Source organism: Corvus hawaiiensis, chromosome 21, assembly GCF_020740725.1.
Source record: "Corvus hawaiiensis isolate bCorHaw1 chromosome 21, bCorHaw1.pri.cur, whole genome shotgun sequence".
In the NCBI taxonomy this organism is placed as follows: domain Eukaryota; kingdom Metazoa; phylum Chordata; class Aves; order Passeriformes; family Corvidae; genus Corvus; species Corvus hawaiiensis.
Genome location: NC_063233.1, coordinates 7910626 through 7937005, shown reverse-complemented (window position 1 = coordinate 7937005; position 26380 = coordinate 7910626). Strand labels below are relative to the sequence as shown.

Below are 26380 nucleotides of genomic sequence, written 5' to 3'. Positions count from 1 at the left end.
AAGGGACAGCAGTGCTCCGGGTGGCTGTAGCTGCAGGGGATGAGCAGGAGAGAGGGAATAAATATTCAGGAGAGAGAGAATAAATACTCTTCCTCCAGATGTGCCAAGGAGAAAGGAGAGACAAGCAAAGCCCTGGACCCCTGCAGGGAGCTCCACAATGGGAATGTTCACAGCTAACCATCCCTGCTGCTCAACCTACCAACACTCTGCAGAGCTTGGCCATCACCGGCCCTGGGGACATGGGCGAGAGGAAGGCTGTGACCCCTGCCAAACTGGGAAATCTTTGCCCCTCCCAACCTCACAGTCCCTCTAAACAAGAACCAGACACTCCACAGCTTGCTACCCCTGGAGATCCCCTTGGTAGGGTTTGTTCTCATTCTCCTGGGGGCTTGGCTTCCATCTGGGCTGCTGGTTGAAATCCAGCCCGGGCTGGTAGTGACTTCAAAAGGCAGTGTCATCTGAGGAGCAGTGGGTGGTCCACGGCAAGCAAGTCGATGGCTGGCTGTTCTTATAAAAGCCACCACAGTAGGGCCTCCTGCTTTCAGAAGACAGGCAAGGGCTGTGCTGACCACAGGGAGCAGAGCTTGTCCTCGGCCCGAGGGACAGTCACCTTAGTGAGCTGGCACAAGGACGTGGCTGTGCACCCCTGCGAGCAGAGCTCTTGATCTGTCTCCATTGGGTTTGTCCCCAGCACTGCTGGGCAGCCCTGGCTTCACCTTCAGCAGGCTGCAGTGCAAAACAAAGCCCAGCAATAATGCACACGGGAACAGCTGAGAGACGGGGACCAGGCATCCCAGGCAGGACCCCTGTAAGAAACTCCAGCTGGGCTCTGGGAGCTCCAGAGCAGCCAACAGGGCCCTGCAATGGCCTCAGTGTTGGCATGGGGATGGTGGCAGGCAGGGATGCCAGCCAGAAGGATGCCAGCCAGGTCTGTAGTGCCCACTGTCCCTGTGCCCTGAGGCCCCCAAATTCAGGGGCACAGGGCAAGGGACTGGCAGTGGGCAGGAGATTCTCACAGCTCCAGCAGGCAGACAGGGAGGGGGGAGGGTAGGATGGGGGTGGGGGGGGGTCTGAAACAAATAATAAAAACAAAATCCCAGTAAGCACGCTAGAATTCGTTTGAAGTGCAGAGCAGCTTTCAGGCAGGGTTATGCACATCTCCCAGCCCGGCGTGATTTACACATTCCTTGCAAGCAAAGGAATCTTCCCTGATTTGAAGTAAAACAGATGTTTTGGGGTTTTCTTCCCCCCCTCCCCACCCTCTTTTAATCATTTCTTTATTGAAATGGTGGCTATACAGGCAACCAGCCCAGAGCCAGAGCCCTGCTACCCTAGAAGCCAGGAGTGGAGACCCGCTGTCCCGAACCATGGGAGAGCCCCTTGTCACTGCAGTGACTGTGCTTGGGAGCTTCCAGAGGTGTGGAGCCAGCCCTGCTCTCCTGCAAATGCTGCTGCAGAGGCACCGCTCCCTGCAGGTTTCTTCCCTTGTTTTTCACTCTGCAGGGAAGGATTGCAACTCCCTGCAGCTTTTCTTCCTCTGCAGCTACAGCTGATCCTCCATCCCTGCTCCACCAGCCCAGGTCTAGGAGACTTTGTAACCTCCACCACCAGTCCAGGAGATGTGTTTGACGGTGGGACTTGCCCTTGTTCCCACACCTTAGTGTCACACCTCGCCCCAGTTGTGCTCTGTCCCAGCAATGTGGATTGGGAAGGGCAGCCTGGTCCATGCCCAGGGACTGCCAGCAGCAGCATTACTCACACACCCCAAGTGAAACAACCCAGCACAAGGAATGGTGTTGGGCAGGATGGGGCTGGGCTATCTCTTGATTTGAGCATTATGTGATCTCAGTCAAGTTACTTTGCCTCTACTTGTGTCCCATGTTTTCCACCCAGGAAAATAATTTGGGGAAGGAACATCCATTTCCCAGAGGGATGCAGAGCACCAAGTGCAGTGGGGCTTCTGAGTGCTGGTTGATGCTGCAAACTACCAGCACAGCCATGCCCTTGAGTTTACACTCAAAACAATAAGTCATGGCCAGTAGCAAATCCATCCAGCTGCCCCATCTTTCTTCTCATTCTCTTTTTTTTTTTCCTTTTAAACCCTGTTGTTCTTTCTCAGTACTTCGTTGGTGGCAGGGTGGGAAGGTTTTTTGTAACACATTCACGTACCAGTGGGACTCACTCCCATTCCCGTCTGGTACAAGAGATTGCACAAGAGAGAGAAACAAACGGGGATGAGGAAATGCGTGTTTATGAGAGGCAGCGCTGTCATCGTGAGCAAGGGACCCCCCGCAGGAGAGCCGGCCTGGGAGCCAGTGGATTTCCATTCTCTCCTAACACTCCATTCATGCCTCATTTCATACCTCCCTGGAGGGCCCAAGACTGGCCGGGGTCCCACGGCCCCGCGCGGGACTCGCACCCCCCGTGCGCCGCCTTCTGCGATGTTTGTTGTTGGGTGGAAAGAGGGAGATGTTGTTGTCTCATAAAAATAACAAGTTGAGAAAGAGCAGCAGCTTTTGCCATTGCATGTACTCCTTGTTTTCCTTCTGCAGCAGAGGAAGGTCTTCCATCCTTCCCACCTCTCCTTTGCCACGCTCCTTGTGCTCGCCTGCTGCCCATCCTGGCAGGGCTCCTCACTAACACCCACCAGGGAGTCTCTCATGGGCCTTCCTGCTCATGCTGTGGTTGTTGCCATGAGCCTTCTCCTGACCTGATCAGGAACCTTCCGTATAATCCAAACCACATTGCTGCCTGATCCGATACAGTCACCAGTAAATAACCTTGACTGCAGCGGTCTGGAAGAGCCAGGGATCCTATATCACTGCTATGAATGATTTAGGATTGTGCATCATTTGCAGATGACACAGAGAGGGTCTCATCTCTACTCCCCACACAGCCACCTCCCCCACAACAGTGCCTGCCTTCCCTCACTTCAGGTGGCTCTAAGTGAAAGCCACCTGGGTGACAATTGCTCCTGCCTGCTGCTGGTGTGCACACAAGGAACTGGGATGGCTGATTTCTGCACTCCCTTGTGCGCTGCAGAGCTCTCAGCGATGGGGCTGGGGTCCTCCCACAAACAGGTGGGTATTAATAAAACCAGAAGTAATCACCCAGGCACACATACTACAACCCACTTGGGTCTCTCTTCCGTCTGCTCTTGCAAGCCCCCTGCCTCCCCTGCTTTCTCCACACACCTCAATTTCATTATCTCTGATCTGGAGCTGCCTATTACATGCTTTTTGCCAACATAAATATTTAATCCCGGTGCATTGCACGGAAAGGCCCTTGTGGAGTTAATCCTTCAACTCATGTTTCCACTCGGAAAACAGTTCAGCTTGTGGCAGGGCAGCAGGTACGAGGCAGGGACAGAGCCGAGAGCTGGAGATGGCCTGGGAGAGCTCGGGAGCCGTGTGTGGGGTGATGCAGGCGGGCTTCATGCTGCAGGGTGGGCTTCATTCCATGGGCTTCATTCTATGGGGTGGGCCTCATGCTATGGGGTGGAGTGGCTCTGCTGGAGCTCTCCTTCACTGGGGTGGCTCTGCTGGAGCAGCGAAGAGGAGGGTTTGGATAGGTGATGGAAAAGCCACAGGGGTGTCACTGCAAACTGCTGCCTGGGGAGCAAGGAACAGGGGGCACTGCCAAGGGGGACTCTGGGGGCAGCACTTTGCTGGGCTTCAGCACTGTTCGGGACATCCTGTTCTCTGCAGTGCCCTTGGCTGCAACAACGTGGAAAGCCCAGAGTTTATCTGTTTGCTTCACCTGCCAGTGTGGGACTAAGCAGCCACATGATCCCACACTACTCCACCAAACACCTCCAAACACACCTGCATGCCCAGAGGCTGCTTACACCAGGATCTGGCCACGATTTACCTGTGGGCTATGGAGTAAGGGTTACGGGATGATTGGTGTGTTTATGGGGCTATTGGGTACCACTAAAGTACCTGCTGTGGTACAGAACAGACCCTCAGCGAAGTGAGATGCCCCAGACCCAGGTCCAAAGCCATAAAAAACATGGACAGAAATGCACCCTGGTCCTCATCCATCCATCCCCGTGCCCTCAGGAGGGCAGCACCCATGGGATGCAACACCACAAAACATCCACCAATCTAACAGAGGGGAGGAGCACAAGAGGCAAAGACCACCAAGAGTACAACTTGTGGCAGCTGAAATGGCTTGAAATCCTTCCCCTTACATCAGCAGTGACATGTCAAAAACCCCAAAGAAGTATTTTGGTTTTGGTTGCTTTGTCTGAGAGGTTCCCCCAGCAGCCTGGGGTGGGTCTCCCAGAGACCAACCAGCCCTTGCCAACATCCCCCGCTCCATGTGAGAAACTGGGGTGTGCAAAGCCTCCTGTGTGCAGGACGCATCCCCACAGCCCCTGTCCAGAAAGGCTGGGAGACTGGGATGCTGCAATGATGCAAACCAGAGGGAAGGAAAACACAGAAGTATCCCCGCCCTGTGGCAGGGCCTTCTGCTTGGGGTTGTGCAATGAGATTAGGAGGGGAGGCCACTCCTGCAGCTGCAGGGCAGTGGGAGATGCTCGGAAGGGAGGAGAAAACTGGCATGCTCCAGACCCAGCTCAGGTTGCTGCTGCCATGGGCTGCCCTATGGTTTCCCTGGCAGAAACTGAGAGGAGGAAAGATGGAAGAGACAAGGAACAGACCCCAATCCAGGGATATGACAGCCCAGAACTGTGACAAGGTGTGCCCAAGCCCAGCTCACTGCTCAGCTGTTTGGACAAGCATGTCCCAGTGACCCAGCCTTGAGCTCCCTTCACACCCATCCTGCCAGGGCAGCATCTCCACACCCAACTCCATCAGCACATCCAGCGAAAACAAGACCCCGCTGACCCCTCCATCCACCACCCCTTGAAAAATCAGCATCCCTCAGACCCTACTTCTTTTTTGTTTTCAGAAACTTTTACATCATGACATAAGCTTTGGCTCTGAGGGTTTTCAGTGAAAGCCAGGGTATTTTTTTTCCCCTTCTCATAACAGAAACCATACTGCTGTATAATCAAATTTATCTCATTCCTGATGAGGGAAGCGAGTGTGTGTGTGAGGTGACCAGGAGCAATGAGGGTGCGTGGGGTGGGAGCAATTGCTCTGAAGGTAGCCAAGGAAATATCCTTGGGAGGGGCATCAGATGGGGGTGACCACACAGAGACCAATGGGCCACAGCTCAGCACGGAGCATCACCCACATCAAGCCCCACCTCACCACAGGGATGCCATCTCTGCAACCCAGCAGCTGCTCCTCAGCTTTCTCTCCCATTTTATTATTGATCTCCTCACTGTGTTGGAAACCCAGCAAAGGGTGTGGCTCAGTTTTAATACATCCATTTTACAGGTGGGAAAACTCAGGAAGAAGCAGCTAGTTTGAGGTTACTTTTTTGATGTCTGTTTTACTCTGTCACAAATTCAGCTGAAGCCAACAGGAGCTGTGGCTCTGATGGTGAAGCCTTGAAGATGATGCCCCCAAAATGGAGATGCCTCAATTCACTGGCTACTTTTGACAACACAGGCAAGGGGAAAACAACCCCAAACCCCAAAGAGTAAGTTAAAGGCTATTTGAGATCTACAGCTGAGTGCAGCAACCACATGGGCAGGGCTCCATTGCCTGCACAGCTCCCCCATGACAAACTCCCTGCAGAAACTCCCTGTTTCTCTGGGAAAGAGCCATGGCCCTGAGGGGGAGAAGAGGTGGCAGAGCTGGAGAGGTCACTTTGTGCTGATAAACTCCAGTTTGGCAAGACCAGGAGACGGGTGCTTACTGATGTAATGTTCTGCACAAGTCAGAGATTAAAACAGATTTATTTTTTTTTAATGCACACACACCAAAAAGGAAAATGAAAATAACAAAGTGTTCTCTGGGAGACAAGGCTGGTGAAGGACTCTCTGTGCTGTTGTCATTACAAGAAAAGGATGGGTTGGGATGTGCTGGAGGTGTCCTTTGGAAAAATGAAACTAAAAAAAGTTTAACCAGTTTTATGGACCTGCAGCCATATGTGAGATAAGTGCACATTGCTGGCCTGAGCTGGGACAGAACTTGTAGCTCATGGCATCCAAACTTTGCTTTTGAGAGTGGACAAAAAGATGGGCAGGTGGGATTAGCTTGTGACTTATCTTTCATTTGGAGAAGCATCATATCTCCACCTTTGGGGACCTGGGGTCCCATGCAGAGTCTGTCTCAGCTGATTGATCCCCCTGGACTGTGGGGATGGCTCTGGGTTCAGATAAGACCTGTGGATTCAGTAGTGACTGAACACCTGGGCACCACAGGAGGTGGTCACATCCTTCCTCAGGCATGTTTATGGGCAGAATTGTGCTGCTTTTGGCCACTCCTTAAAGCCTGAATAAGCCAGAATCTTGAGCTGTCTGGAAATATCAGGTGGAGCTGCTATGGGTGCTGGGCAGCTGTCCAACTTCCCACTCTCGGGTACCTGGGTCCCAGACTGCATGAGGAAATTAGGAAGAGAACAGAATTTTTTGCAGGGAGCATCTCTTAATCACCTGACCAAAAAAGCAATTCTCACAACTGTTCTCCTGAAGTGGGGCTCATGCGAAGTGTGAGCACGGACATCCCTCACCTCTGCTCAGCTCTAGCTCGCTGAGGAGCTTCAGGCACGTCACACCTCTCCCTTCCAGTTTCCCTCGCTAGGCCATGGCCAACAAGGACATCTGCCCTTCTTCTCACTCCCTTCTTCTCTACAAGATAAAAAAGAAGGAAATTCCTGTGTCCTGGAACGGGAGTGTGTTCAAACTGTGCTGTAAGAATCAAACCAGCATGGCCCTCAGCTTTCCAGCCTTCACGAGGAGGGTGCTGTGTACCATGGAGACCTGATGAACAAAACAAATGGCTCCAAGGCAGTAGCACGATGCAGGTTTGGCTGGCTTAGAGCAAATCCAAGCCAGCAACGCCCGTGTTGATATTTATATCACAGCTCTTGTACTCCCTCTCCCATTAGTCCATGAGATAAGACTTGGATGTGTAGTGGCATTAGGTTTCTACACAGTCAGGGATAAGAACACTCTCCAAGTCTGTGACTAAAAGGGGTTGGTGATACGGGATTGCTGATGGGAAAAAGGTGGAATTGCAAAGGTCCATTTGTCTACCAACAGGAAAAGTGGCCAAAATCTTCCTTTCCACCCCATTACCATTCGCAGGAAGAATCCTATATTGGCACACTCCCCCAGCTGCAATTACCCCACACAATAACCACTCTGTGCCTCCTCCTCCTTCCTTTTCCTCACTCCACCACTGCCAGCCTTCCTCCAGAGGGGCAATGTGAATGGGCCTGGACCCAGACAGGTTTGGGATTTAGATGTTGGCAGACTTTAGGGACAAAACCAAGAATGTTGTTTCAATTTGATTGTCCAGAGGAAGGAGCAGGGAGGAGACTGCCATGGGAGGCAACAAAAGCTGTTCTGTTGCTCTCTGTGGCATGAGGTATGAGCAGAAGCAGAGAATCTGGGGAGGAAAACCTGGTCTTTCAGGAAAAAGGTGGGAGATACCCATAAACTTGGCAGATACTAAAGAAGAAGCTTCTCCTGAGGTCAGGGAAAGGCATCTGACTTCAGATCTGTCTCAGGTGGTTGGGTACTGGTGGCAGAGACAGATCAGAAGGAAGATTCAGGTACAAACACAACATTTAGATGGGTGTTGGCAAATAGCCAGTGTAGCAGCACTGCAGCAGCACCTGGTGGCCCTGGTCTGAGTCACCCAGGCCAGGCTGGACACAAAGACAGCATGAGAGAGATTAAAACCCGAGTTTTTAAAGGGATCAGGTAAACAGGTGAAGATGGAAGCAAGACAAAATGATCTCCTTAAATCACTCAGCAGAGCAAACGGTGAAGTTGGGAAGAGCCCCCAGACTGGCCACGAAAAAGTCATGAATGTCTTCTCTGTGGTTTTTAGATGTGCATCCTCCTGATGCTGGAAACTCAGCAGGAGCCTAACCTACCTCCATAACTGGGACTTCATGAAAATCAGAGCAGAGAGAGAGATTGTACCCTTCTGCTGAGCCCCTGACCTCCCTGTACAGACCATCTGTCATGGGGCCAATCCCCCTGCAAGCCAGTGATCCACACACAGCCCAGGTGAGCCCAGAGGGTTCCCTGCTGGACTCACTGCAGCAAAAACAAGGAGACACCTGAGCCAGCCTTTGGGCAGCCTGGCTCTGCCACAACCCCAAAGTGCTGAGAGAGGATGAGCCTTCATCCTAGGACAGGCCTAGGATTTAGCAAACACTTGTTCAGCTCCTGACTTGCCTTGTTTGAGCTTCCGCAAGCCAGGAATGCCTGAGCGGAAACGACAGCCATGCACCGCTCGGCTTTGGGAAGCTGGAGAGCATGTGGAATGGGAGAGGTGGATTCAATGAAGCAGCACAGCTCCTGTGCACACAGGGGACCCGGCCAAGGGCTGTAACAGATGTGTTTTAACCCATGCCACTGAGCTGCTTGGGATCTGTCTCCGATTGCTCCAGCGCTCACTCACGTGTCTCCCTGACCAAAGACCAACAATAACAATTAGCATCATATAAGGAGCAGGGGACTGCTGCCAGTATTAACACACTCTTGAGCACCAAGGGTTTTCCGTTCCACTTTCTATCCCAGCTATGCACACGGCAGAGGTCACTCTGCATTAGTCAGCCTTGCTCTGGGCCAGCTCCTTCAGCACATTCAGCCCGTGGGATTGCAGCTGCTGCCTCTCCATGCTCTCATGGGCTCTCCCTGCTCCACACCTTTGCCTCTTTCCTTAAGCTCACCAAAAAAAAGGGATGTTCCATGTTATCCCAAGCTGAGCCTGGCCACGCTGTTGATGGCCTGCAGACCCTACAGAGGATGACGCTGGCTGGGCAGGACCTGGTGGGCCCTGGCTGCAGACGGGAGCCTTGTGTTGTCATTCTGAACGCTGACTGAATCCCCTTCCATCCAACAGCAGTCCTGAACCTGCACCCCCTAGGAAGAGGTTTCCACCTTTCCAACACCCCTGAAACGTGCTCACTCAGAGCCTTTGGGCTGGTTCATGATCACCCTGGGGAAACCCCATCTGAGGCAGCAAAGGCAATGTAAAGTCAAGGTTTCTTCACAGCATAGGAACACACTCCAAGGAAAGGCTCTGGAAGGAATCCTGATGACTTCCATATTATTTCCAGTAAATTTTGTGCTGATTCTTGGCACAAACACTGGAAATGAATAGGCTAGGTCAGGAATGTAAATAAAGCGAAACACTGGGATTTAATCTAATCTATAATTATAGTATCTGTGGCGCAGGGAAGAGGCTGGTGTGTTTGCACTGCAGATCCATTGAGGAGCTGGAGGGGGTTTACATTTCCCTTTCCAGAATTTCCCTTTTGGGCTGAGGGATACTTGGTGTCTCCCCAAGTATCTGAAATGAATGTGCTGGGCTGGCAAAGCTGCCTTCTGGTAGCCAAGCAGGTACAGCTCAGCCACAAGGCATCCCCAGGCACTCCCCGAGCAACGGGATGAGAGCTGAGATGGATGAGCTGGGCTGAAGGCTCAGGGAGGCTGTGGGGTGCCCAGGGGAAACTCCTGCCTCCTCAGTGAAGAGATTGGATGGGTTTGTGCAGTGCTCAGTCCTCCAAGATGAGTTTGACCTCTGAGACAAGCCAGAGCTCTTTCTCCTCACTGGCGTTTGGTGCTTGGCGCATCACAAGCTGCCTGTCACAGCCTGGCGCTCCCAAGGCTCCCAAACCACCCATCTGAGTGGCACTGGCTGCTGTCCAGCCTGGCTGGTCCATGCAAGGTGAGCACTTCACAGACACATCGACATCTCTGTCTCTGCCCTCCTCACCTCATCCTCTTCCAGAGCCACCTGGGAAGAAGCTTGACAGACTGCTGTGGTCTAGCTGACCTCAGGGGAGAGCAATCCCTTCTCCACTTCACAAGAATATAAGATTTTTGCTTTTTAAGAACTGAAGTCAAACTCAACAGTCTTCAGGGACCACCCTCAGTATCCCTGTGCAGGTCCATGGGAGCGCATTCCCAAGAATGCAGCATGGATCCCCATGGATGGGCACCCAGGTGTGACAGACTGGCAGGAGTGTCCACACGTGTCCACGAGCCTTTGGAGCACATGTCTTTGTTGACATGATCTGCTTTCCCTGGAAAACCCTCTATGCAGAGACTGGCATCTCAACCCCAATGTGTTACGGGCAACGGGAAGAAAAGGCCTGACAGGCAACATATTTTTGTCAGACTGAAACTGCAAAGCACAAAGAAATTAGTTCTCCTTTTGTTCATTTATGTTTTGGAATTACAGAAGTCTCAAAAGCAGAGGAATCAATCAGACTTTGTTTGTTTGCTTGTAGAACATTTTTTGGGTTTGTTTTCATAGCCCGGCCCAGCTTTGATCTCAGGCTGGTAGTACTCCAAATGAATGGTCCACAGCGGAGTGTAATTGCTGTAGGTACTACAGAAGAAAAGGGACAGGATGTTCAACACATTTACAGGGCAGAAGAGACTTCCACGATCTGACAGTCCCCTTGCTAGGGTTATGTGATACCCTCAGACTACTGCAGAAGCAAATAATTTGTTTTTGAGGAGCTCTGACGTTGCAGACTGTGTTCTCACCTCCCAGCCTAGAGAACAGCACAGGGCCCTGCGAGTGGCTATAATCAGGATTATACCCAGCCCAGAGCTATTACAGATAGCTATTTTTCCACAGAAACAAATGAAACAAGCAGAAGAAATTCAATTTAAGAAATGACCCCGTGCCCGTGTTTGTGTTGTTGTTCTGTCTGTGCGGGCGCAGAGCAGCGTTAGCCTCACATTTCACTGCTCTGGCTTTCTTTACGCTGTGTTGCAACCGTGTGGATGTCTGAGCAGAGGAATATTTAATGGGGGTGCCTGAGGATCCGAAAATGCTCCGTAAAAACGCTGGGTAGGGCCCAGGTTGGAGCAAGCGGGTGTGTGTTGGGCAGACAGCACCCACGGCAGCTCATGCCAAGGTGGAGCAGCGGTTGCCAGTCCATGCCACGTGCTGGGGCAGGCAGCTGCAGCCAGTGACGAGGGGGTGCTGTGGTGTGCCCACATGCATTCTTTCTGGATGCCCAGGAAGGTGGGTCCATGCCCCAGAGGTGCCCACACCAGCATGTGTCCGTCCATGTGCACCGCCCCGGGAGCGCAGAGCCAAGCCCTGCTGAGCATGAGCTGTGGGACAGAGCCAGCACTGTGCGTCACCCCGGGGCCTGTCCCCACACAGGATGAGCTCCAGAACTCCCTGGTGCCAGGGGACTGCTGCCTGCTGGCTGCCTGCAGCCATGGCTCACCACAAAAGCTGCTGTCCCTTGCCCAGGGGCACCCACAGAGCAGGAGCCACCCCCAGGGCTCAGGGCCAACTCTGCTGACCACCTCCATGGCAATGTGCCTTGGGACTGGGAAGCAGAAGCCTGGCTTTGACCACAGGGATGACAAAACCCTGGACAAAGCCCTCCATCTTCCACCCAAGGCTCTCCCAGCCCCTTGCAGACACCAGGAATTAGATCACAGAGCCCCTAAAGTGACGGGTGAGTGCAAATACCCCTGCCTGGCAGATGGGGAAGATTACTTGGCAGCCCAGGCTGCCCAAGAGCCAGACCTGCTGGCTCCCAGCTCCGTGTGTTCACCACGGCAGCAACTCCATCAAACCCAGTGGCTCTTCTCTCTCCCAGTGCCCCTGGCAGCTGGGAGCTGAGAGCTCACAACGGGCCAGTTTTATGGGCGTAGGGTTATTAGCGAGCTCTGTGGTTGCTCCAGCCTCTCCCTGGCACCTTTTCAGAGCAGCTCAGTTTCCAGAGATATTAATAAATATATTTATGCATTATAGATATTTAACAAGAAAATGTCTGATATTATTAAATGGCAAGAGGTATCACTTGGAGCCCACTCCTGGAGACAGCCCTGCTCCAGGGATGTGCAATAAAGGCTTTGGAGGCTGTCAACATACTTAACTGGGGGGTGGTGGAGGGAAAGTATTAATCAAGGTCTTAAAAAGTTCTCGCTGACAGACTATTTGCCAGCTCTCGCTTTAAATGCTTTTGTGGTCCCATAAAAAGTTTCATTACTCACTACAAAATGTGTTTTAATTATTGCAGTCGCTCTGACATTAAGCCCTGGGTGTTTCTCTCTTACTTACTCTGTCTCTCCTCTGTCTCCTGGCCTCTTTGCTCTATTTTTCCTCTCTTACTGATCTGACTCCTGATATCCCTCTCAATACCCAGGATGCCCTGGCTAACGAGCCAGGTTGGAAAGCCCAGACCCTGTCCAAATGATACCAAAGGAGAAGTTAAAATTCAGATGTTCACATTATCCCTTTGCTCTGGAAACTAATTAATCCATGAGATTAAAATAGAAAATTCAACCCCCAAAAAATATCTCAGAAGAGTGAAATGTCCACAGTATCTGGGTGGTGGGCAGAAGGATTTGGTGTCTCTGATCTGCTGTACGTCCTACTAAGAGAAACAGCAACTTATAGAAACCCCTGTCACACTTTTGCCATCTATTTCATCCCACCAGGCACTTCGCAACTTGCTCCAAACTGACATCAGCTCAGTTCACCCACGAGAGACAACCCTGTCCACAGGCATGGACCTGGAAACCCAGAACACTGAACGCAGGTGTTATCCTGGAGTCTCCCACTGACTCCCAGTGCCTCCAGCACTGTACTGGCAGACACTGATTTCCCATTTCACCAGCTGAGTGTAACACCCAGAGCAACAGGAAGAGTCTGACCATTTGTCTGGTGTAACACACTGCTGACCAAAAAGGTCAATAACAACTCAGTAACAGCACTGGAGATCCCTCCTTGCCCCCAGCAGCTCCCCACACATCTCTCCTTACTTGTACAGACCATCTGGTTCCAGGCACTTGAAAATGACTGAATAGAGGCTGGTTTCAGGGACATCTCCGTGGCTCCGACCCGCTGCCACACAGGAGGTCGCGAGGCCAGAGAGCAAATCATCCGCAAAGCTCAAGGATTCTCCTGCAAAGCAAAGAGAGGAGCGAGACCAGAACATCAATACAGGCGTAGAGCTACTGCTGACCACTTAAAAATCACTGTAGAAACATCTCTATACAGGACAGGCAATCAACAAACTCAAGCTGGCTGTGGCTGTGGAATGCCCCAAGTCTGTGTGGACAATGTCCCCTGTGGACACAGCAAGTAGGAAACACACCTGGGCCATCAGCTGTAGCAGGGACCCTTGGTGGGAACGGGGGCCAGGGCTAAGTCACTGCTTGGCCAGGTACAATCACAGCACAGAGGGGATGTGGGGCCTCACTGCAGACACTGCAGGAAGAATCACCATCCAGGGATGGGCCCCGGATGATGTGCAAGCCTGGCTAAACAGGGATCTCCTGCCCTTGCTGCATGTCCAGCTCTTGAACAGGGCATGGCCTTTTCCAAAAATTACGTGCCACAGCAAAATGTGTTTCTGCTATGTTGTCTAACAGCCAAAAAGACTTTTTTGGTGCTTGGGCGGAATTGCTCTCAATGTGATGGATTTATTTTTTTTAAATTCAATGACAGTCAGTAGCTTTGCGTTCCCTTTCATCTGCACTCTGCCAGCTCCTGGAGCTCTGACTGGAGCTCTGACTGGAGCTCCTTCAGTTGTGCTGAAGAACACTTTCTTCTTTATAAGCATTCGAAGAAAAGAGCCGCTAATTAAAAATACTGAAAAACCTTTCTTTTTGGTCTTCTGGTTTATAAAGCCTATTAAACACTTAGATCATGACCCAGCTGAAACTGAAAACGCTCCATTTATTAAGGTTTTTGGGCATGACTATCCACTGCTGTGCAACCTGTCTCCTCGCAGTGGGCAGCCTGTCTATTGGTTAGAGCTCATTGCATTTAATTCCCATTTCACACTGGTGTAACTGAAAGCCTGAGGTACCATGGAGGAAACTAAGACAGAGCAGCTGCCCAGGCTGTGCCCTATTCCCAGTGATGGGAATCGGAGCAAGGGCTGCTGTAGATGACAGAATTATGCTGGTGTAAGCCAGCCTGGGCCCAGATTGCTGTGCCGGGTACCTCGTGCTTGTGGAAATGTCAAGACATCGCAGCAGAGGGAGGAGAAGAATTCCCCTCTCAGCACTTTATTTTTTTAAAGGCAAAAGTGACTGAGGAGTACTGAAACAAAGCACCAGTCCAGGTTCTTGGTACAGACCCTAAGGAACAAGCCAGTGGTATAACCAGCCCAGAACATCCCACTGTGAAGCTGGATTATCCAGGTAGAAGAAAAAAATCCCCTCATCCCCAGCCCCCCAAACCGCATTTGCGTCCTGTCTCAAAATACACAACTCAGTAACAAATGTCCCCCTTGGCTAGAGAAAAGAGCAGCAATAAATTCTTTTCCTCCCTGAAGGAATCCAAGCCTTAATTATTCATTTTAATGCTCCCAGCACGACTTGTTCTTTCCAGACTTTTTCAGGCAGCTCTGTCACCAGTCTCTGTAGCTCAACCCAGCTCCTGGCCCCAGGTCTGTCCCAAATCCCAAGACAACTCAACAGGCAGGTTGGGTTGGCAGCAGGAAAATCCCTGCCTGGAAGTCACGAGCGCTGCCCGGCCTTGAGCAAGTCCCTCAGCTCTGGGTTTACGGTTTAAGCAAACAAACCCCTATTGCTCATTTCCAACTTTCATTTCCACCCCTTTTCCTACGACGTTGGGCTGGATTGGGGAACTCCCTGTCACCAGGAGTCACTGGGAACAGACTCTGCTGTGACTTACAAACCTGATGAATCACCAACAAAGAATCAGGACCAGAATGTGTTGTTGAAGTAGAGCAAGGGGTTTTAAGGCTCTTCCAGCCTCAAGAAACTTCCCTTCTGACCAGGAAGAAGCTTCATGGCAGGACAGATCATCCCATGGATGAATGCTGTGGGATCTCACACCTTTCTCTAAGCAGTTGATGAGGGCTAGGGGAGAAAATAGCTGGGCAGAGATTGCAATGAGAGCTGGGGCAAGGCCAAGGGGAGATTTGGACTGGGCAGTCCCCGGGTAGGAGCATCAGCCAGGACATCTGTGCCAGGGAGCACAAGAGATGGGATGGGCTGAGACAGGGAGAGGGTGGAACCAGACTTGCAGGAGACTGGAAATGAGAAGGAAAATGTCATGTGCAACCACTGACTCAAAGACTGTATTAAGGCCAGGTTGGACAGGGCTTGGAGCAACCTGGTCTAGTGGAAGGGCAGGGCAGGCCATGGCAGGGCAGTTGGAATGAGATGATCTTTCAGGTCCTCTCCAACACAGACCATTCTGTGATTAAAATTGCACAGCTAACTCTCTCTAAGACACCCACTAGCTTCCGAAAGCTCATCCTCATTGGTCTTTCTGGGTAGTTTTGAGGGAACAGGCTGGCAGGGAGCAGCTGCCTCCCACAGTGGTCTGGTTTGCCATGGATCAGACCTGCCCAGGCAGTGGAGTGCATTTCTGTCCCCCTGCACGGGAGGAAATGAAGCTTTCAGGGTCTGCCATGTGTCTCCACTTGGATTGAGCCAAAACCCTTGCAACAAAATCCACAAAGCAAGAGGGTGCTTTTTGCTCAATCCTGAACCTCTGGGGAACTCTCCCCTCTTGTTGGCTCTGCAAAGCAAAGAGGTTATTATGAAAACAGCAAAATAGATGCTAACAAAGATGCTGGAACGTCAGCCCTAAAGCTGGGATTTTTCTGTACCTGTATAAGGAGCAGTGAGATCACTGGTGGTGCCAGACTGCACAGACCATGGAGCAAAGACAGGGAAGGGACACCCTGGGGACAAGCCAGCTACCCAGAGCTGTCAGTCTGCAGCCAGCACAGGGAGCTGCTATTCCGTGCTCTCCCCTGGGCAAAGCAGAGCACACAGAGACTGCGTTTGTTCATCTCACACAAGAGAAGGCAGAGATCATTCAGTCCTCAGTGCTCTGCGAGCAGCGGAATGAAATTTCCTGAGCCTTCTCTAGGAGCAGAAAACAAGGTATTCCCTAGATTTAGACTGGAATCTTGTCAGTGGAACAGAGCTAAGGCAACAGCTGCTTTTGCTGGAATGATGAGAGGATTATCATAGAATCAGAGAGTGGTTTGAACTGGAAGGGACATGAAAGGTCATCTCCTTTCACCCCACCTTCCCCCTGCCCCCTCCAACACAGGCAGGGACCTTCCACTAGACCAGGTTTCTCCAAGCCTTGTCCAACCTGGCTTTGGACGCTTGGGCCACTTAATTGACTAGTAATGTTGCCCTGCCAAGAAAAAGTGATCATGGGATGATGTAGCAGCAGGAGAGCACTGACCCAACTGCACGAGGCCATGTAAGAGCTCAGTGCACAGCGTTCCTCAACTGTGCTCAAGACCAAGGCACAGGAAAAGAGGAGAGAAGATTTCACGGGGAAACAACAAAAAGCCCAAATTTACTAAGAAGAACAGGAAAAAAAGGCCAAATAGAGACACACGACTGTGAACACATCAACAGGGCAGGCACTCAGATGGAAAAGGAATAGTTAGGCTAATGGGCAGTAATGGCAAGAGGAAGTAAATTGGACATGGATAAATGGTTGGTCTACCCCTGCACAGGGCAAATAACCCAACCATCTTTTAAGAAGGAGTTTGATCACTTTATAAAAGGGATTACATGGATAAGTAGCTTGTGATGGAAAGCAAAGGGGCTTCTTTTTCCCGTCTGGACTTGTGTTCTCACACACCCCGCCAGCAAATATAAAGAAGGATTTCAGTCTCCCAAAGCAGCCCTGAAGCACAAACCTTCTAGATTGCCTGAGTATCTTTGCTCACGTTATTAAATTTCAGAAAGAATCCAAAGGTTCTCTGCAGAGTAAATGATAGCTAAGTAGATCATCTCTGTGGAGTAGGAGATATTTTATTGACCAGACAGACATCTGTGTCCTTCATTAATAGTAATAAATAATTGATGTCACACTAAATAAAGCAATAAGCTGTTACAGATATCAAGGACAAATAACTGGCTCCTCTGAGGATGCCTCACCTGTGTTCACTTCTCAGTAGTAAAAAAACCCCAGAGCAGAGCTCAATATCACCATGGAAAATGTTGTGCACAGAGCAAAAAATGTCACTTGCTGCTCACTGATGACAGGTTATGGGGCAATGGTGCTCAGCTATGGGATGCTGACACTCTGAAGAGCAAGGAGTTAATATCCCTGCAAGACTCTCTTCCCCCTCATTTCCTTGCCTTCTCCGGGCTGATCTGCCCCAAACCATCCACTTCCCCAGGCAGCTTTTGAAAATCCATCTCCACTCTACTAATAACTGTCAGGAAGATGCAGCTCCCTCCAGGTGGCATTTCCCTTCTCTCTCCAGTGCAGCCCCTTGCTACTGCCTCATCCTCATCCACAGGCATGGCTGTGGAGTTTGGCAAATCTCCTCTTTTTGGTTTTCTAAGCATCTTCTACAGTGACTCTGGTGGTGTGGCTCTCCTTAAAACAGAGGGAAATAACAAAAAGCACACTTGGAGCTTGCAGAGGGGTCATTCCCATTCTGGGAAGGTTTGCAAGCTTCTCCTGGCCGCAGCAGGCATAGCTGGGGCTCAACCCACTGGTGACACTCTGGAATAACCACCTAGGAACTCAACTCCATCCCTGGAGGAGAAGGAGGAAGAGGACATCCCCAGCTCCGCTGCCTGTCTGCAAGGCTGAGCTGGCAATGTGCTCTCCAGAGAGCACATTTCTCGTGGCAGGAGGCTCAGACGGGCAGAAACAGGGGCTGAGGAATGAAAATGGCTGGGAGCAGGCTCACACACAGCATCCAACAGCCTCAGTCTGCCTCAGTCCTTCCACTGCGGCCGTGCCAGCGCCCAGCAGTTGCGGACAGCAGGCTGGATGAATCACCTATCAACCATCCCACCAAGGACAACCCGAGCTACAGCGCTGAGTTCAACCAGACTAAACAAGAGAGCGAGGCCAGGAGCCTCCAGGAGGCTCGAGGAGCAAAAGGAAGCTCTGGGACCCTCGCAGGCGTTCCCACACCTTCAGCCCACGTCCCTGTGCCAAGAGCAGCATGGAGAAAACCCAGGCGCTGCGAACCAAAGTGGAAATTAAGACGAGAGGAGGCCTCCCTGCTGCCATTCACCTTCAAGATTCCTAGAAAGAGCATGAAGGGGAAAGTAGGAAGGCATCAATGTCTCTGTCTTGACAGCTTCTTTACTGGGTTGGATGAAACCAACCCTGCAACGTTACCAGGCGCTTTCTCCTGGTTGTGGTTTTCTCTCCCTGTCTTTCTCCCCTTTGCTTTTTTTCAACCTGTTTTCAATTTACTCTTGTGGCATCTCTGACTGTGACCTCATTCTGGTACTTAAGGGGGGAAAAAAAAAAGAGAGAGAGTGTCCTTTAAAAAAGAAATGAAAGAAATCATATTTTATTTAGTTTGGTTGGTTTTGAAGCTTTAGCAGAAGAAAGATTAACCTTTTCTGCCTAACTTAATGAAAACAAGGAGAAAGGCTGTATGGATAAATAAATATCTGTGTGGGTATGGAGCAGGCACGATCGTGTTACAGCCCCGGTGGAGCTGTAATGGGGAACAGGCGCGTTCCTGCGCAGCGGCTCCCAATTCCCGATCCATTTTCAAGGAAAGAAAAACAGAGTAGAATGTCAGAGGCCCAAGTGGGCATAAATGAGGGAGCCCAGAGAGGGCAGATGGGGCCCAGCGAGGACCTCCATCCCCAGCAGTGACCTCCAGAGCAACGCCAGCGCAGCAGATGGAAAAAGAGACCTTACTCCACTTCCCCTTGCCAGGTTTTGGTTCCTGAAATGAGGAAACAAATGGCATGCTCAGCCCTCCAAGTCTGTCACCTTTTGGGGGTCCTTGCCTCACCCTCTTCTTCCCCTGGGGCTTTCCCTCCAAGGAGGGGAGGTTCAGAGGAGGGCTGTGAGCAGAAGGCTGGGACCGGGTTTTTGGATGAGTGGATGTGGAGCACAGGTTTGCACGGTGGCTCCTCCACCATGGGGCTGTACCTGGGTTTAATGTGCTTTGGATCTGGCACTCGGCAGGGGAAGGCAGTGAAAGGTGGTTGGTTTGTCTTGGAAATGATGGGCTGATTTAAATTAGTGTAACATAACTTCAGGCGACGGAGCTGTTCCGATTTACATCAGCAGATGGTCTGTCTCGCTGCCTAGACCATTAAAAGCAAACCACCCCTACTGATCCTAGAGGAATGATGTCAAAACCTCCTTCCCTACATGGCTTGCCAGATGATAAAAGAAATAAAAAGGCCCAGTTATTACTAAAAAATTTCTGCCCACATTCTGGGAGCATCCATGCATGCCAGCCTCTCATGTTAGATGGGAGCCTAAATCCCATGCCCCCAAACCCTGTAGCCTCAGGAATAATTTCTTTGTCATGGCTTTTCTCAAAGACACATCCATCAGGAATCCCTCTGGCTGGGCACAGGTTGTCTAGGCTGAGGCAGAAAAGCCAGTGATTATGCTGCAACTTTGGGCACAGCTTGTGCTTCACTTCCCAACCTGTACAAAGGTGCAAATTGCAGTTCCCTGAACAGCTCCACCTTTTTTAAGTTAATGATTTTAGGGGGAATTTGATTCCTGTGTGTATGCTACTAGCCATATTAATAATGATGAAGAGCTTTCCTCCAGGCTTCCATCTCCTCTGGGCCCCCATCTCCTCTAGGTTTCCATCACCAGGTCCTCTGCAGATGGAAGACAGCATTTGCAGATGGCTAAATTTAAGGAGCAAGGCTTTAGCTGAGCTAAGAGCAGAAGTTGCATTCCAGTGTCACAGAAGTCTCTTAAATGCCTTCACTGGTGCTCTTCAGGGCTGGAACTAGCATGGAGTTACCACATGGAGCTGAAGGATGAGCTGTTCTTTATCAAGAGAGCCAGTCAAACAGAAGGAAATGGTCCTAATTTGGATGAGCTGCAATGTTCTATGATACACAAGGTTAATCATGGGTGTATTCTTCTCTCAGGGTCATCAGTAGGACTCCCTGCTCCTTCACCTGAGCTCTCCACAGACTGCTTATCACAGGTCTTTCACAGTCAATATCTAAGACCTCAGACATGCTTCAAAAATGCTTCAACTCATGTAAAAATGCATCCCCAAGGCAGTGTGCTGCTGGAGGAGAGGGAGAATTAAAGCATTTCGTTCTGTGCTGTGAGCCCTCCAGGATTTCTCAAGGTTCACTGGGTTGCTAAGGGTCAGCCCCAGCCAGACACGAGCTGACTCTGCTACGCTCAGAGACATCCAGGCAGAGCCAGTTCCAATCTCAAAGCCACGTATTCACATTAGCACGGTGGAGAGTCCAAGTGAATGTCTCTATTCCCTGGAGGTTGTCTCGGGCTCTGCAGCATGTCAAAATAGTTACTTGATTTCAGCTCAAGGTGGGAACCCATTTGTACTGGGAGTTGTGCAGGCACGAAGCAAAGCTTTGTCCTCAGATCCCTCTTGTCTGGCAGATTTTGTCCATCACCATAGAGCGAGTTCTCACTCTCATCACCACAGATCTCGCTCCCACCCTCATTCTTGCTTTCCTTTCATATTTAGCTTCTTTTAAACTGGAGATTTCTAACACTGGACCAATGGTGCAGACCACTTGGCGGTCCCCAAGGCCCGTAGCTGGCAGCCTGTAGCAGATCCAGGGTCTGCACGGAGCCTTACGCTCACCAGGAATCCCACCAGCCCTGCTCCAGCCCCAGAGCCACTCTTCTCCAGCATGAACTGATGTGTCAGACACTGCAGAGATGGCAACAAAACCTGAATCAATCATAACCTCGCTCTCCTTAAATGACCAGCACACTCTTGTTGTTCCTGGGGGACTGAGCTACTATCCAAAAATGACTCCCAAATTTTGGATGTGAACACTGCACCAGGGACCTGAGCTCCACCAGTCCAGAGGCTTGTGAGATTTCATCTTCTGCTGGGATTAAGAGGGCTAAATTTGAAGGGGAGCAGCTTTCACCACGAGCTATGTCTGAGGACAAATCCTGGGAAGCTTCCTAAAGAAAGGTAACAAATACTGAAATGACAAACCAGCAGGAAGAGAAAGGAGCAATTCCTAGAATGAAAATCAGCATGCAATTAATTGCTAAAAACATAATTATCTTGGGTAATTTTTCAAATCAGATTCATGTAAACCTATGGTGAGAAGCCATCAACTAGTCTGTGCTTCACATATCCTTGCACTTACTGGGAAAGTGTAATTTCTGGGCTTCTGTATTGCCACTGTTGCCTGACCCTGTTCCCAGTCCCTTCTTAGACTTCACAGCCTGGAAAGTGGACCAAACCACTATCTATAATGGCAACAGATTAGAAAAAAATCTTCTTTAAATATTTCAAATATTTAAATATTTTTGGTCCTATTTATTCTAAACAGAGGTCATGTGCAGAGATGCTGATGAATTAGTGATCAGACTTTGGACCAGTACATTCCTAAGCACTCAGCAAGCCCAACTGCAGCCAAACCTGCAGGCTGTTATCCAACGAAGACTTAAAAAATTGGTCCTTATGGAGGAACCTGCATGGAAGCAGATCTCTTATTTGGCCCTACTCTGCAGTTTTGGACATTTGAGAGTGGGGGGATAGATCCTCAGCTCATAAAACCTCCTGTAGCTCCCTTGAAGTCAATGGAACAATAACAATTTACACTTGTTGAGTTTCTGCATCCTGGCTGTGAGCTCTCTGGAACAACAACACCATAATGATTATTACAGATATTCTTGATCACTTGTCTGAGGCGGGCTGGAGAACAGCACTGTGTAAGAAAATAGAGGGTTGGTTTGCTATGATTTCCAAAGAATTATTGACCCGTATCTTGCAAACATTTACACATGTTTAGCTTTACTCATGTGAGTTGTTCCATTACACTCGTGTGCCAGATAAACTAATGTACATGCTTGCAGGACCGAGGTTAAAACTTGTGCAAACACAGCGAGTTCTAAATATTTTTGTAGATATGTTGTTACCTCAGACTCAGAGGAGAAAGCCTCTCATTTGGCTGTGCCTCTTCCCATAACTCTCCATTTACCCAAGCAGGCATCACAAGAGAAGCCAGAGGTGATACCAAGACAAAACTGAAAAAATAAGCAATTATCTGACCCAACTCAGAAGCTAGAAAAGACCCACTTGGTAAGGACTAACTTATGCAAGAGTTGACATCAGCTCTTGAACAAGGAATTACCTGAATTACTGGAGTACATTCACAACAGCTTTCTTAGCACAGCTCATGAGTAATTCATTAATTGGTTTTCCAAAAATGAAGTTAACATTTTTCTTCACAGTTTTGATCCATTAGAAGGCACAAGAAAAGAGGGAAGAGCTGGGAATCTCTCACTTGTGAGGAGTCTACCTCAGCACCCATCACCATCTCAGCAATCCTTCCACCTTTTCCACTAAGACTGCAAGGTCAGACAGGATCTCCTGCCCCCCTGCACAGGCCCACTGCTCATGAGGACAGCTTATAATTACAGACTATAATCTGTAATTTCGTAAATTGAGGTGATCTCGAGGACCAAACCCATGCCAATGAGGTGTGTGACATGCAGAGACTCCATGTAGGCCATTAATACCACTGACAGTGTCATTTACACCAGGACACGAGCTCTGTCGTGACACACGGTGTCGCAGCGGCTGCAGTGTCGTGACAGACCGCAGGCAAAGGAACATGGGTGAAGAGAAAGGAAACTGCTTTTCCAAAGTAGCAGGGAAAAAGCAAATCTGAGGCTATAAACAGAGCCCCAATCCAGCTCTCTCCCCACTGATAGCTGATTTTCATCCCTAAAGGACATCCCTTTCTTACAAGCGTGCAAACTCCAGGCACTGAGGACACCTGCCATTGGCACACAGCAGGATGTCGGCAAGGCAATGCCTTCTGCTCCCAATTTTAAGTCATCCTAGAAACCACAGCAAATCAATCCTGTCATCCACAGGGAAGGGGAGATGTCTGTAGTCGGATCCGATGGACAGTGTGACCTGGGAGCCCATTCTGGTGGGAACAGCCCTTTGACTCCTAGATGTCCTTGGCAAAGTGAGGTATCTGAGCACACTTCCCACCCCCAGGATCACTGATCCCTTTCGGATGGCTCGTTGGAGACGTGTCATCACCAGAAACTGTGTAACATCTGACCACTCAGATGACAAAAGACAGATTCCCAGAATGAGCAGAGCAGGATTAAGCCAAGTGGTAAATGGATTCCAGGGCTGTTCCAGGATCTGTGCTGACGAGGGAAGCCAGGGCCAGGTACCCAACCCGGAGCTCATACAGTGAGGTTATCACTTCCCTCTTTTCTTCAAATCCCTAAATAGAACCCAAACATCACTTGGGCCATGTTAGAGAGATAAGATGAGTCTCTCCCATCCCTTGCAAAGCCTGAAATAGAAGCCCTGTTACTCCATATCCAAAGCATCAAGCATAGGATGCTGACATTTAGCAGTAGGGAAAATTACCAAAACAATGAACCCTCTCAGGTCTCTCTTCTCCCCTCCCTTTCCCCAGTCCCCTGGAAAATGTTCATAAAGTGAAGTGGAAAAAAAAAACCTAACCCAAACCCCAACAACCCAAACCCAACCTTCTGTGGAAATAACATGTAGAGGAGAGTGAGTCAGGCTCTGTTAACTATGCAAGGATCACCGGTCCTGCAGACAGGGATGATTCACCAAGGCAGCAAGAACTGCAAGGTAGAAGAGACTAGAGAGGGTGCAGAACCAAAGTTGTATCAAAGACGAGAAGGAAATAAGAAATGAAATGGTTCCATGTTGCAAGACACCTTGCTCTTTATCAAACATCACTCAAGTGACCTAGGATGACTCACTTGATAACGGTGAGGTTATTCCCTGTGTGCTTTGTCCAGACTTTCTTTATGAGAAGGAGGGCCAACAGTCTGTAAGACTTCAATCCATCCCCATTTCCTGCTCCTCTCTCTCTTCTCCCCCTTTCTGAGATGCTCAGTCACTGAGAGCCTCATCTCCCTGCTGCTTCTGCTTCCACTGCTCCTTTCCCACACCCATTCCCTTTAAATTCGGCAGCATTATGTGACCCTGTTTTCCCTGTAAAAGATGCCTTCAAGGAGATGAGAAAAGCAGGGCCTGTTTAGGAGCACTGTATGCCATGGGGAGGCCCTCCTGGATGCCACTGGCACAGAAAGTACATTGCCACAAGAGATGGAGAGAAGAATATGGGGCTCAGGTGCCTGGGGCGAATTCTGCCTGCCCAAATGCTCTCCTGCTATTCTTCCATTCCTCCTTCCTCTTCAGCTGCCCCCCTCTCCCTCCTTTTATCTAATAACCATAAAAATTCAAACAGAAAATACTTGCCCTGAAAAAAACCTAAATACAAAAAAAAAAAAAAAAAGAGAGAGAAAAAAAAAGTCCTTCCTCTGCACTTCACAATGAGAGCTGTAAAACTTTTTCTGCTTGGAAAATTCTCCCGGTCAGTTTTTCCTACTGTTTAATCCCTGCTTTGAGTTACACAGAATGAGTAAACACATTTTATAAGGTTCTAATTCATACCTAACCCATACAGTTTATAGCTTAACATAGTAAAATACACACACACACAGACACACATGCACTTTTATACACATACAGATATATATATACACAGAACCACTGACACACATGGATAAACCAGCCTTAGTCCCACTTCTGGAGCCTCCCAGCAGCAGGTCTGATCTCTCCAGCATGTGCTGTGCCTTGAAAACAGCCTGGGGTGCTGACTGTGAATTAGGTGGTCTGGGGAGTAGCTTCCACCCCAGATTCCTGCAACCTCCTTTGTAATAAATGACTAGTCACTCTTGTTAAGACAACGGTGGGATGCACTGTTCCATCCTTGGAGGACTGAGGAATGCCACCATGTGGTGCCCCAGGAACAATTTTTGCCCACTCTCTGCCCAGCAAGCACCCAGAGTGAAAGCCATGGCAGGGAGCAGCCAAGACTGGGCTGGAGGAGCTGCAGGGAGCTGCATGTGGCCATGGCCGGGTGCCAGGCAAGGATCACAGAAACATGGAATCATTAGGATTGGAAAAGACTTCCAAGATCATTGAATCCAAGCTTTGACCAATCCTCACCTTGTCAACTGCACCAGAGAACTGAGCACCACTGAGCAGGCACCGTTACATCCTTGGTTTTCCTTCTCTTCAATCCTTCTGCCCATTGCTGCTGTTTCAATTTTTCAAGTGCAGCGATCATCTTGAAGACTCAGTCTCTTAATTCTGGGAGCTTTTTAGGCACACAGGTCCTCCATGGGTGTGGAAAAGCACTCCAGGTTATCAAGATGGGCCCATGGGCACCATTCAAGGCCATCCTGGCCACTTCTGTGATAACTTATCACTGGAAGGCACAGACAAAAGCCATGGCTCAAGGTAGCAGCCACCCAAAATGTGACAGGTGGGCTTCAGGGCCCATAATGCTATTTTCATTTTCCTCCTCCTCCCAAGAAAATAAACCGAGTGTTTATGTCCTGAATACGCTGGTCTGAGAAAGGGCAAAACTTTCCTGCGGGAGCCAGGTGGCTGGAAAGGGATGGCAAAGGCAAATATTTGCTGAATTTGTCAATGAGCTCTTATTCCATTTTTCTTATTAATATTTATTTAGACATAATATGAGAGAAACCTGCTCATACCACAGCAATGTGGGTGATTCCACTGTTATTCTCCTCGTGCCAGCTACTGGGAGGCAGAGGGGGGGGAGGGAAGGAAAAGCAGAAAACTGGAAGAGTGTCAGGGAGTTTGCAGACAATTTTGAGAAAGTCACGGGCTTTCATCTTGGCTTAGCAGGAGGTGGGATGCCTGGAGAAAGTCAATGCATCCATGGACACGTGATGGGCAAAGAGGTTGGACAGCCCAGCTTTCACTGCTGATATTCAAGGCACAGGTGTAGCTTCGGGAGAGAAATTTATGGCATTATAGACCCCCCCCCCCCCTTTTCTTTTTTTTTCTTCTTTTAATGAGATGAAGAGAAGGAGAATGAACCACAGCTCCAGGTTTAGTAAATTGTGTGAGATGAGCCTGATGCATTTCTTCAGTGAGACAGTTCATTCCCTAGACAGGAGAACTGTTGGTACAATCTAATTTATCTGGGTATCCAGAGGCACCATGATGCGACACAGGTAATTATTAGGGAAGCTTGAAAAGATGGGAATTATCAGAATTATACAGCAGATAAGGGACTGAGTTTGGACGGATGAAAACAGGCAATGCTGAGGAGAGAGTGATGGGAACTGAGTTATCACTATCAGAGCTCCTCAATGCTCAGCCCTGTAATCAATCTTATTTCTCACTGGAAATACAGCAGTGGTTTCAGCACCGATGAAGGGTGCATTATTAGGGCACCAGAGGATCAGTCAACAGAAATTGAAATAACTTGAGGGCTATAGCAATGAAATTGAGTGCATTTTAATATTTAATAATGCAAATTAAGTTAAAGATGGAG

The 26380-nt window shown here is 49.7% G+C and overlaps 1 protein-coding gene across 2 annotated transcripts in view; it reads right to left on the bottom strand.

Annotated features, from left to right (window-relative positions):
• Positions 1–26380, bottom strand: part of ASTN2 (astrotactin 2) — a 319207-nt gene that overhangs the window by 17427 nt on the left and 275400 nt on the right. For both annotated transcript variants that reach the window (XM_048325211.1, XM_048325212.1), the window contains exon 20: positions 12842–12983. In XM_048325211.1, coding sequence (XP_048181168.1) covers positions 12842–12983 — 142 coding nt within the window. The remainder of the gene's footprint in view (positions 1–12841; positions 12984–26380) is intronic.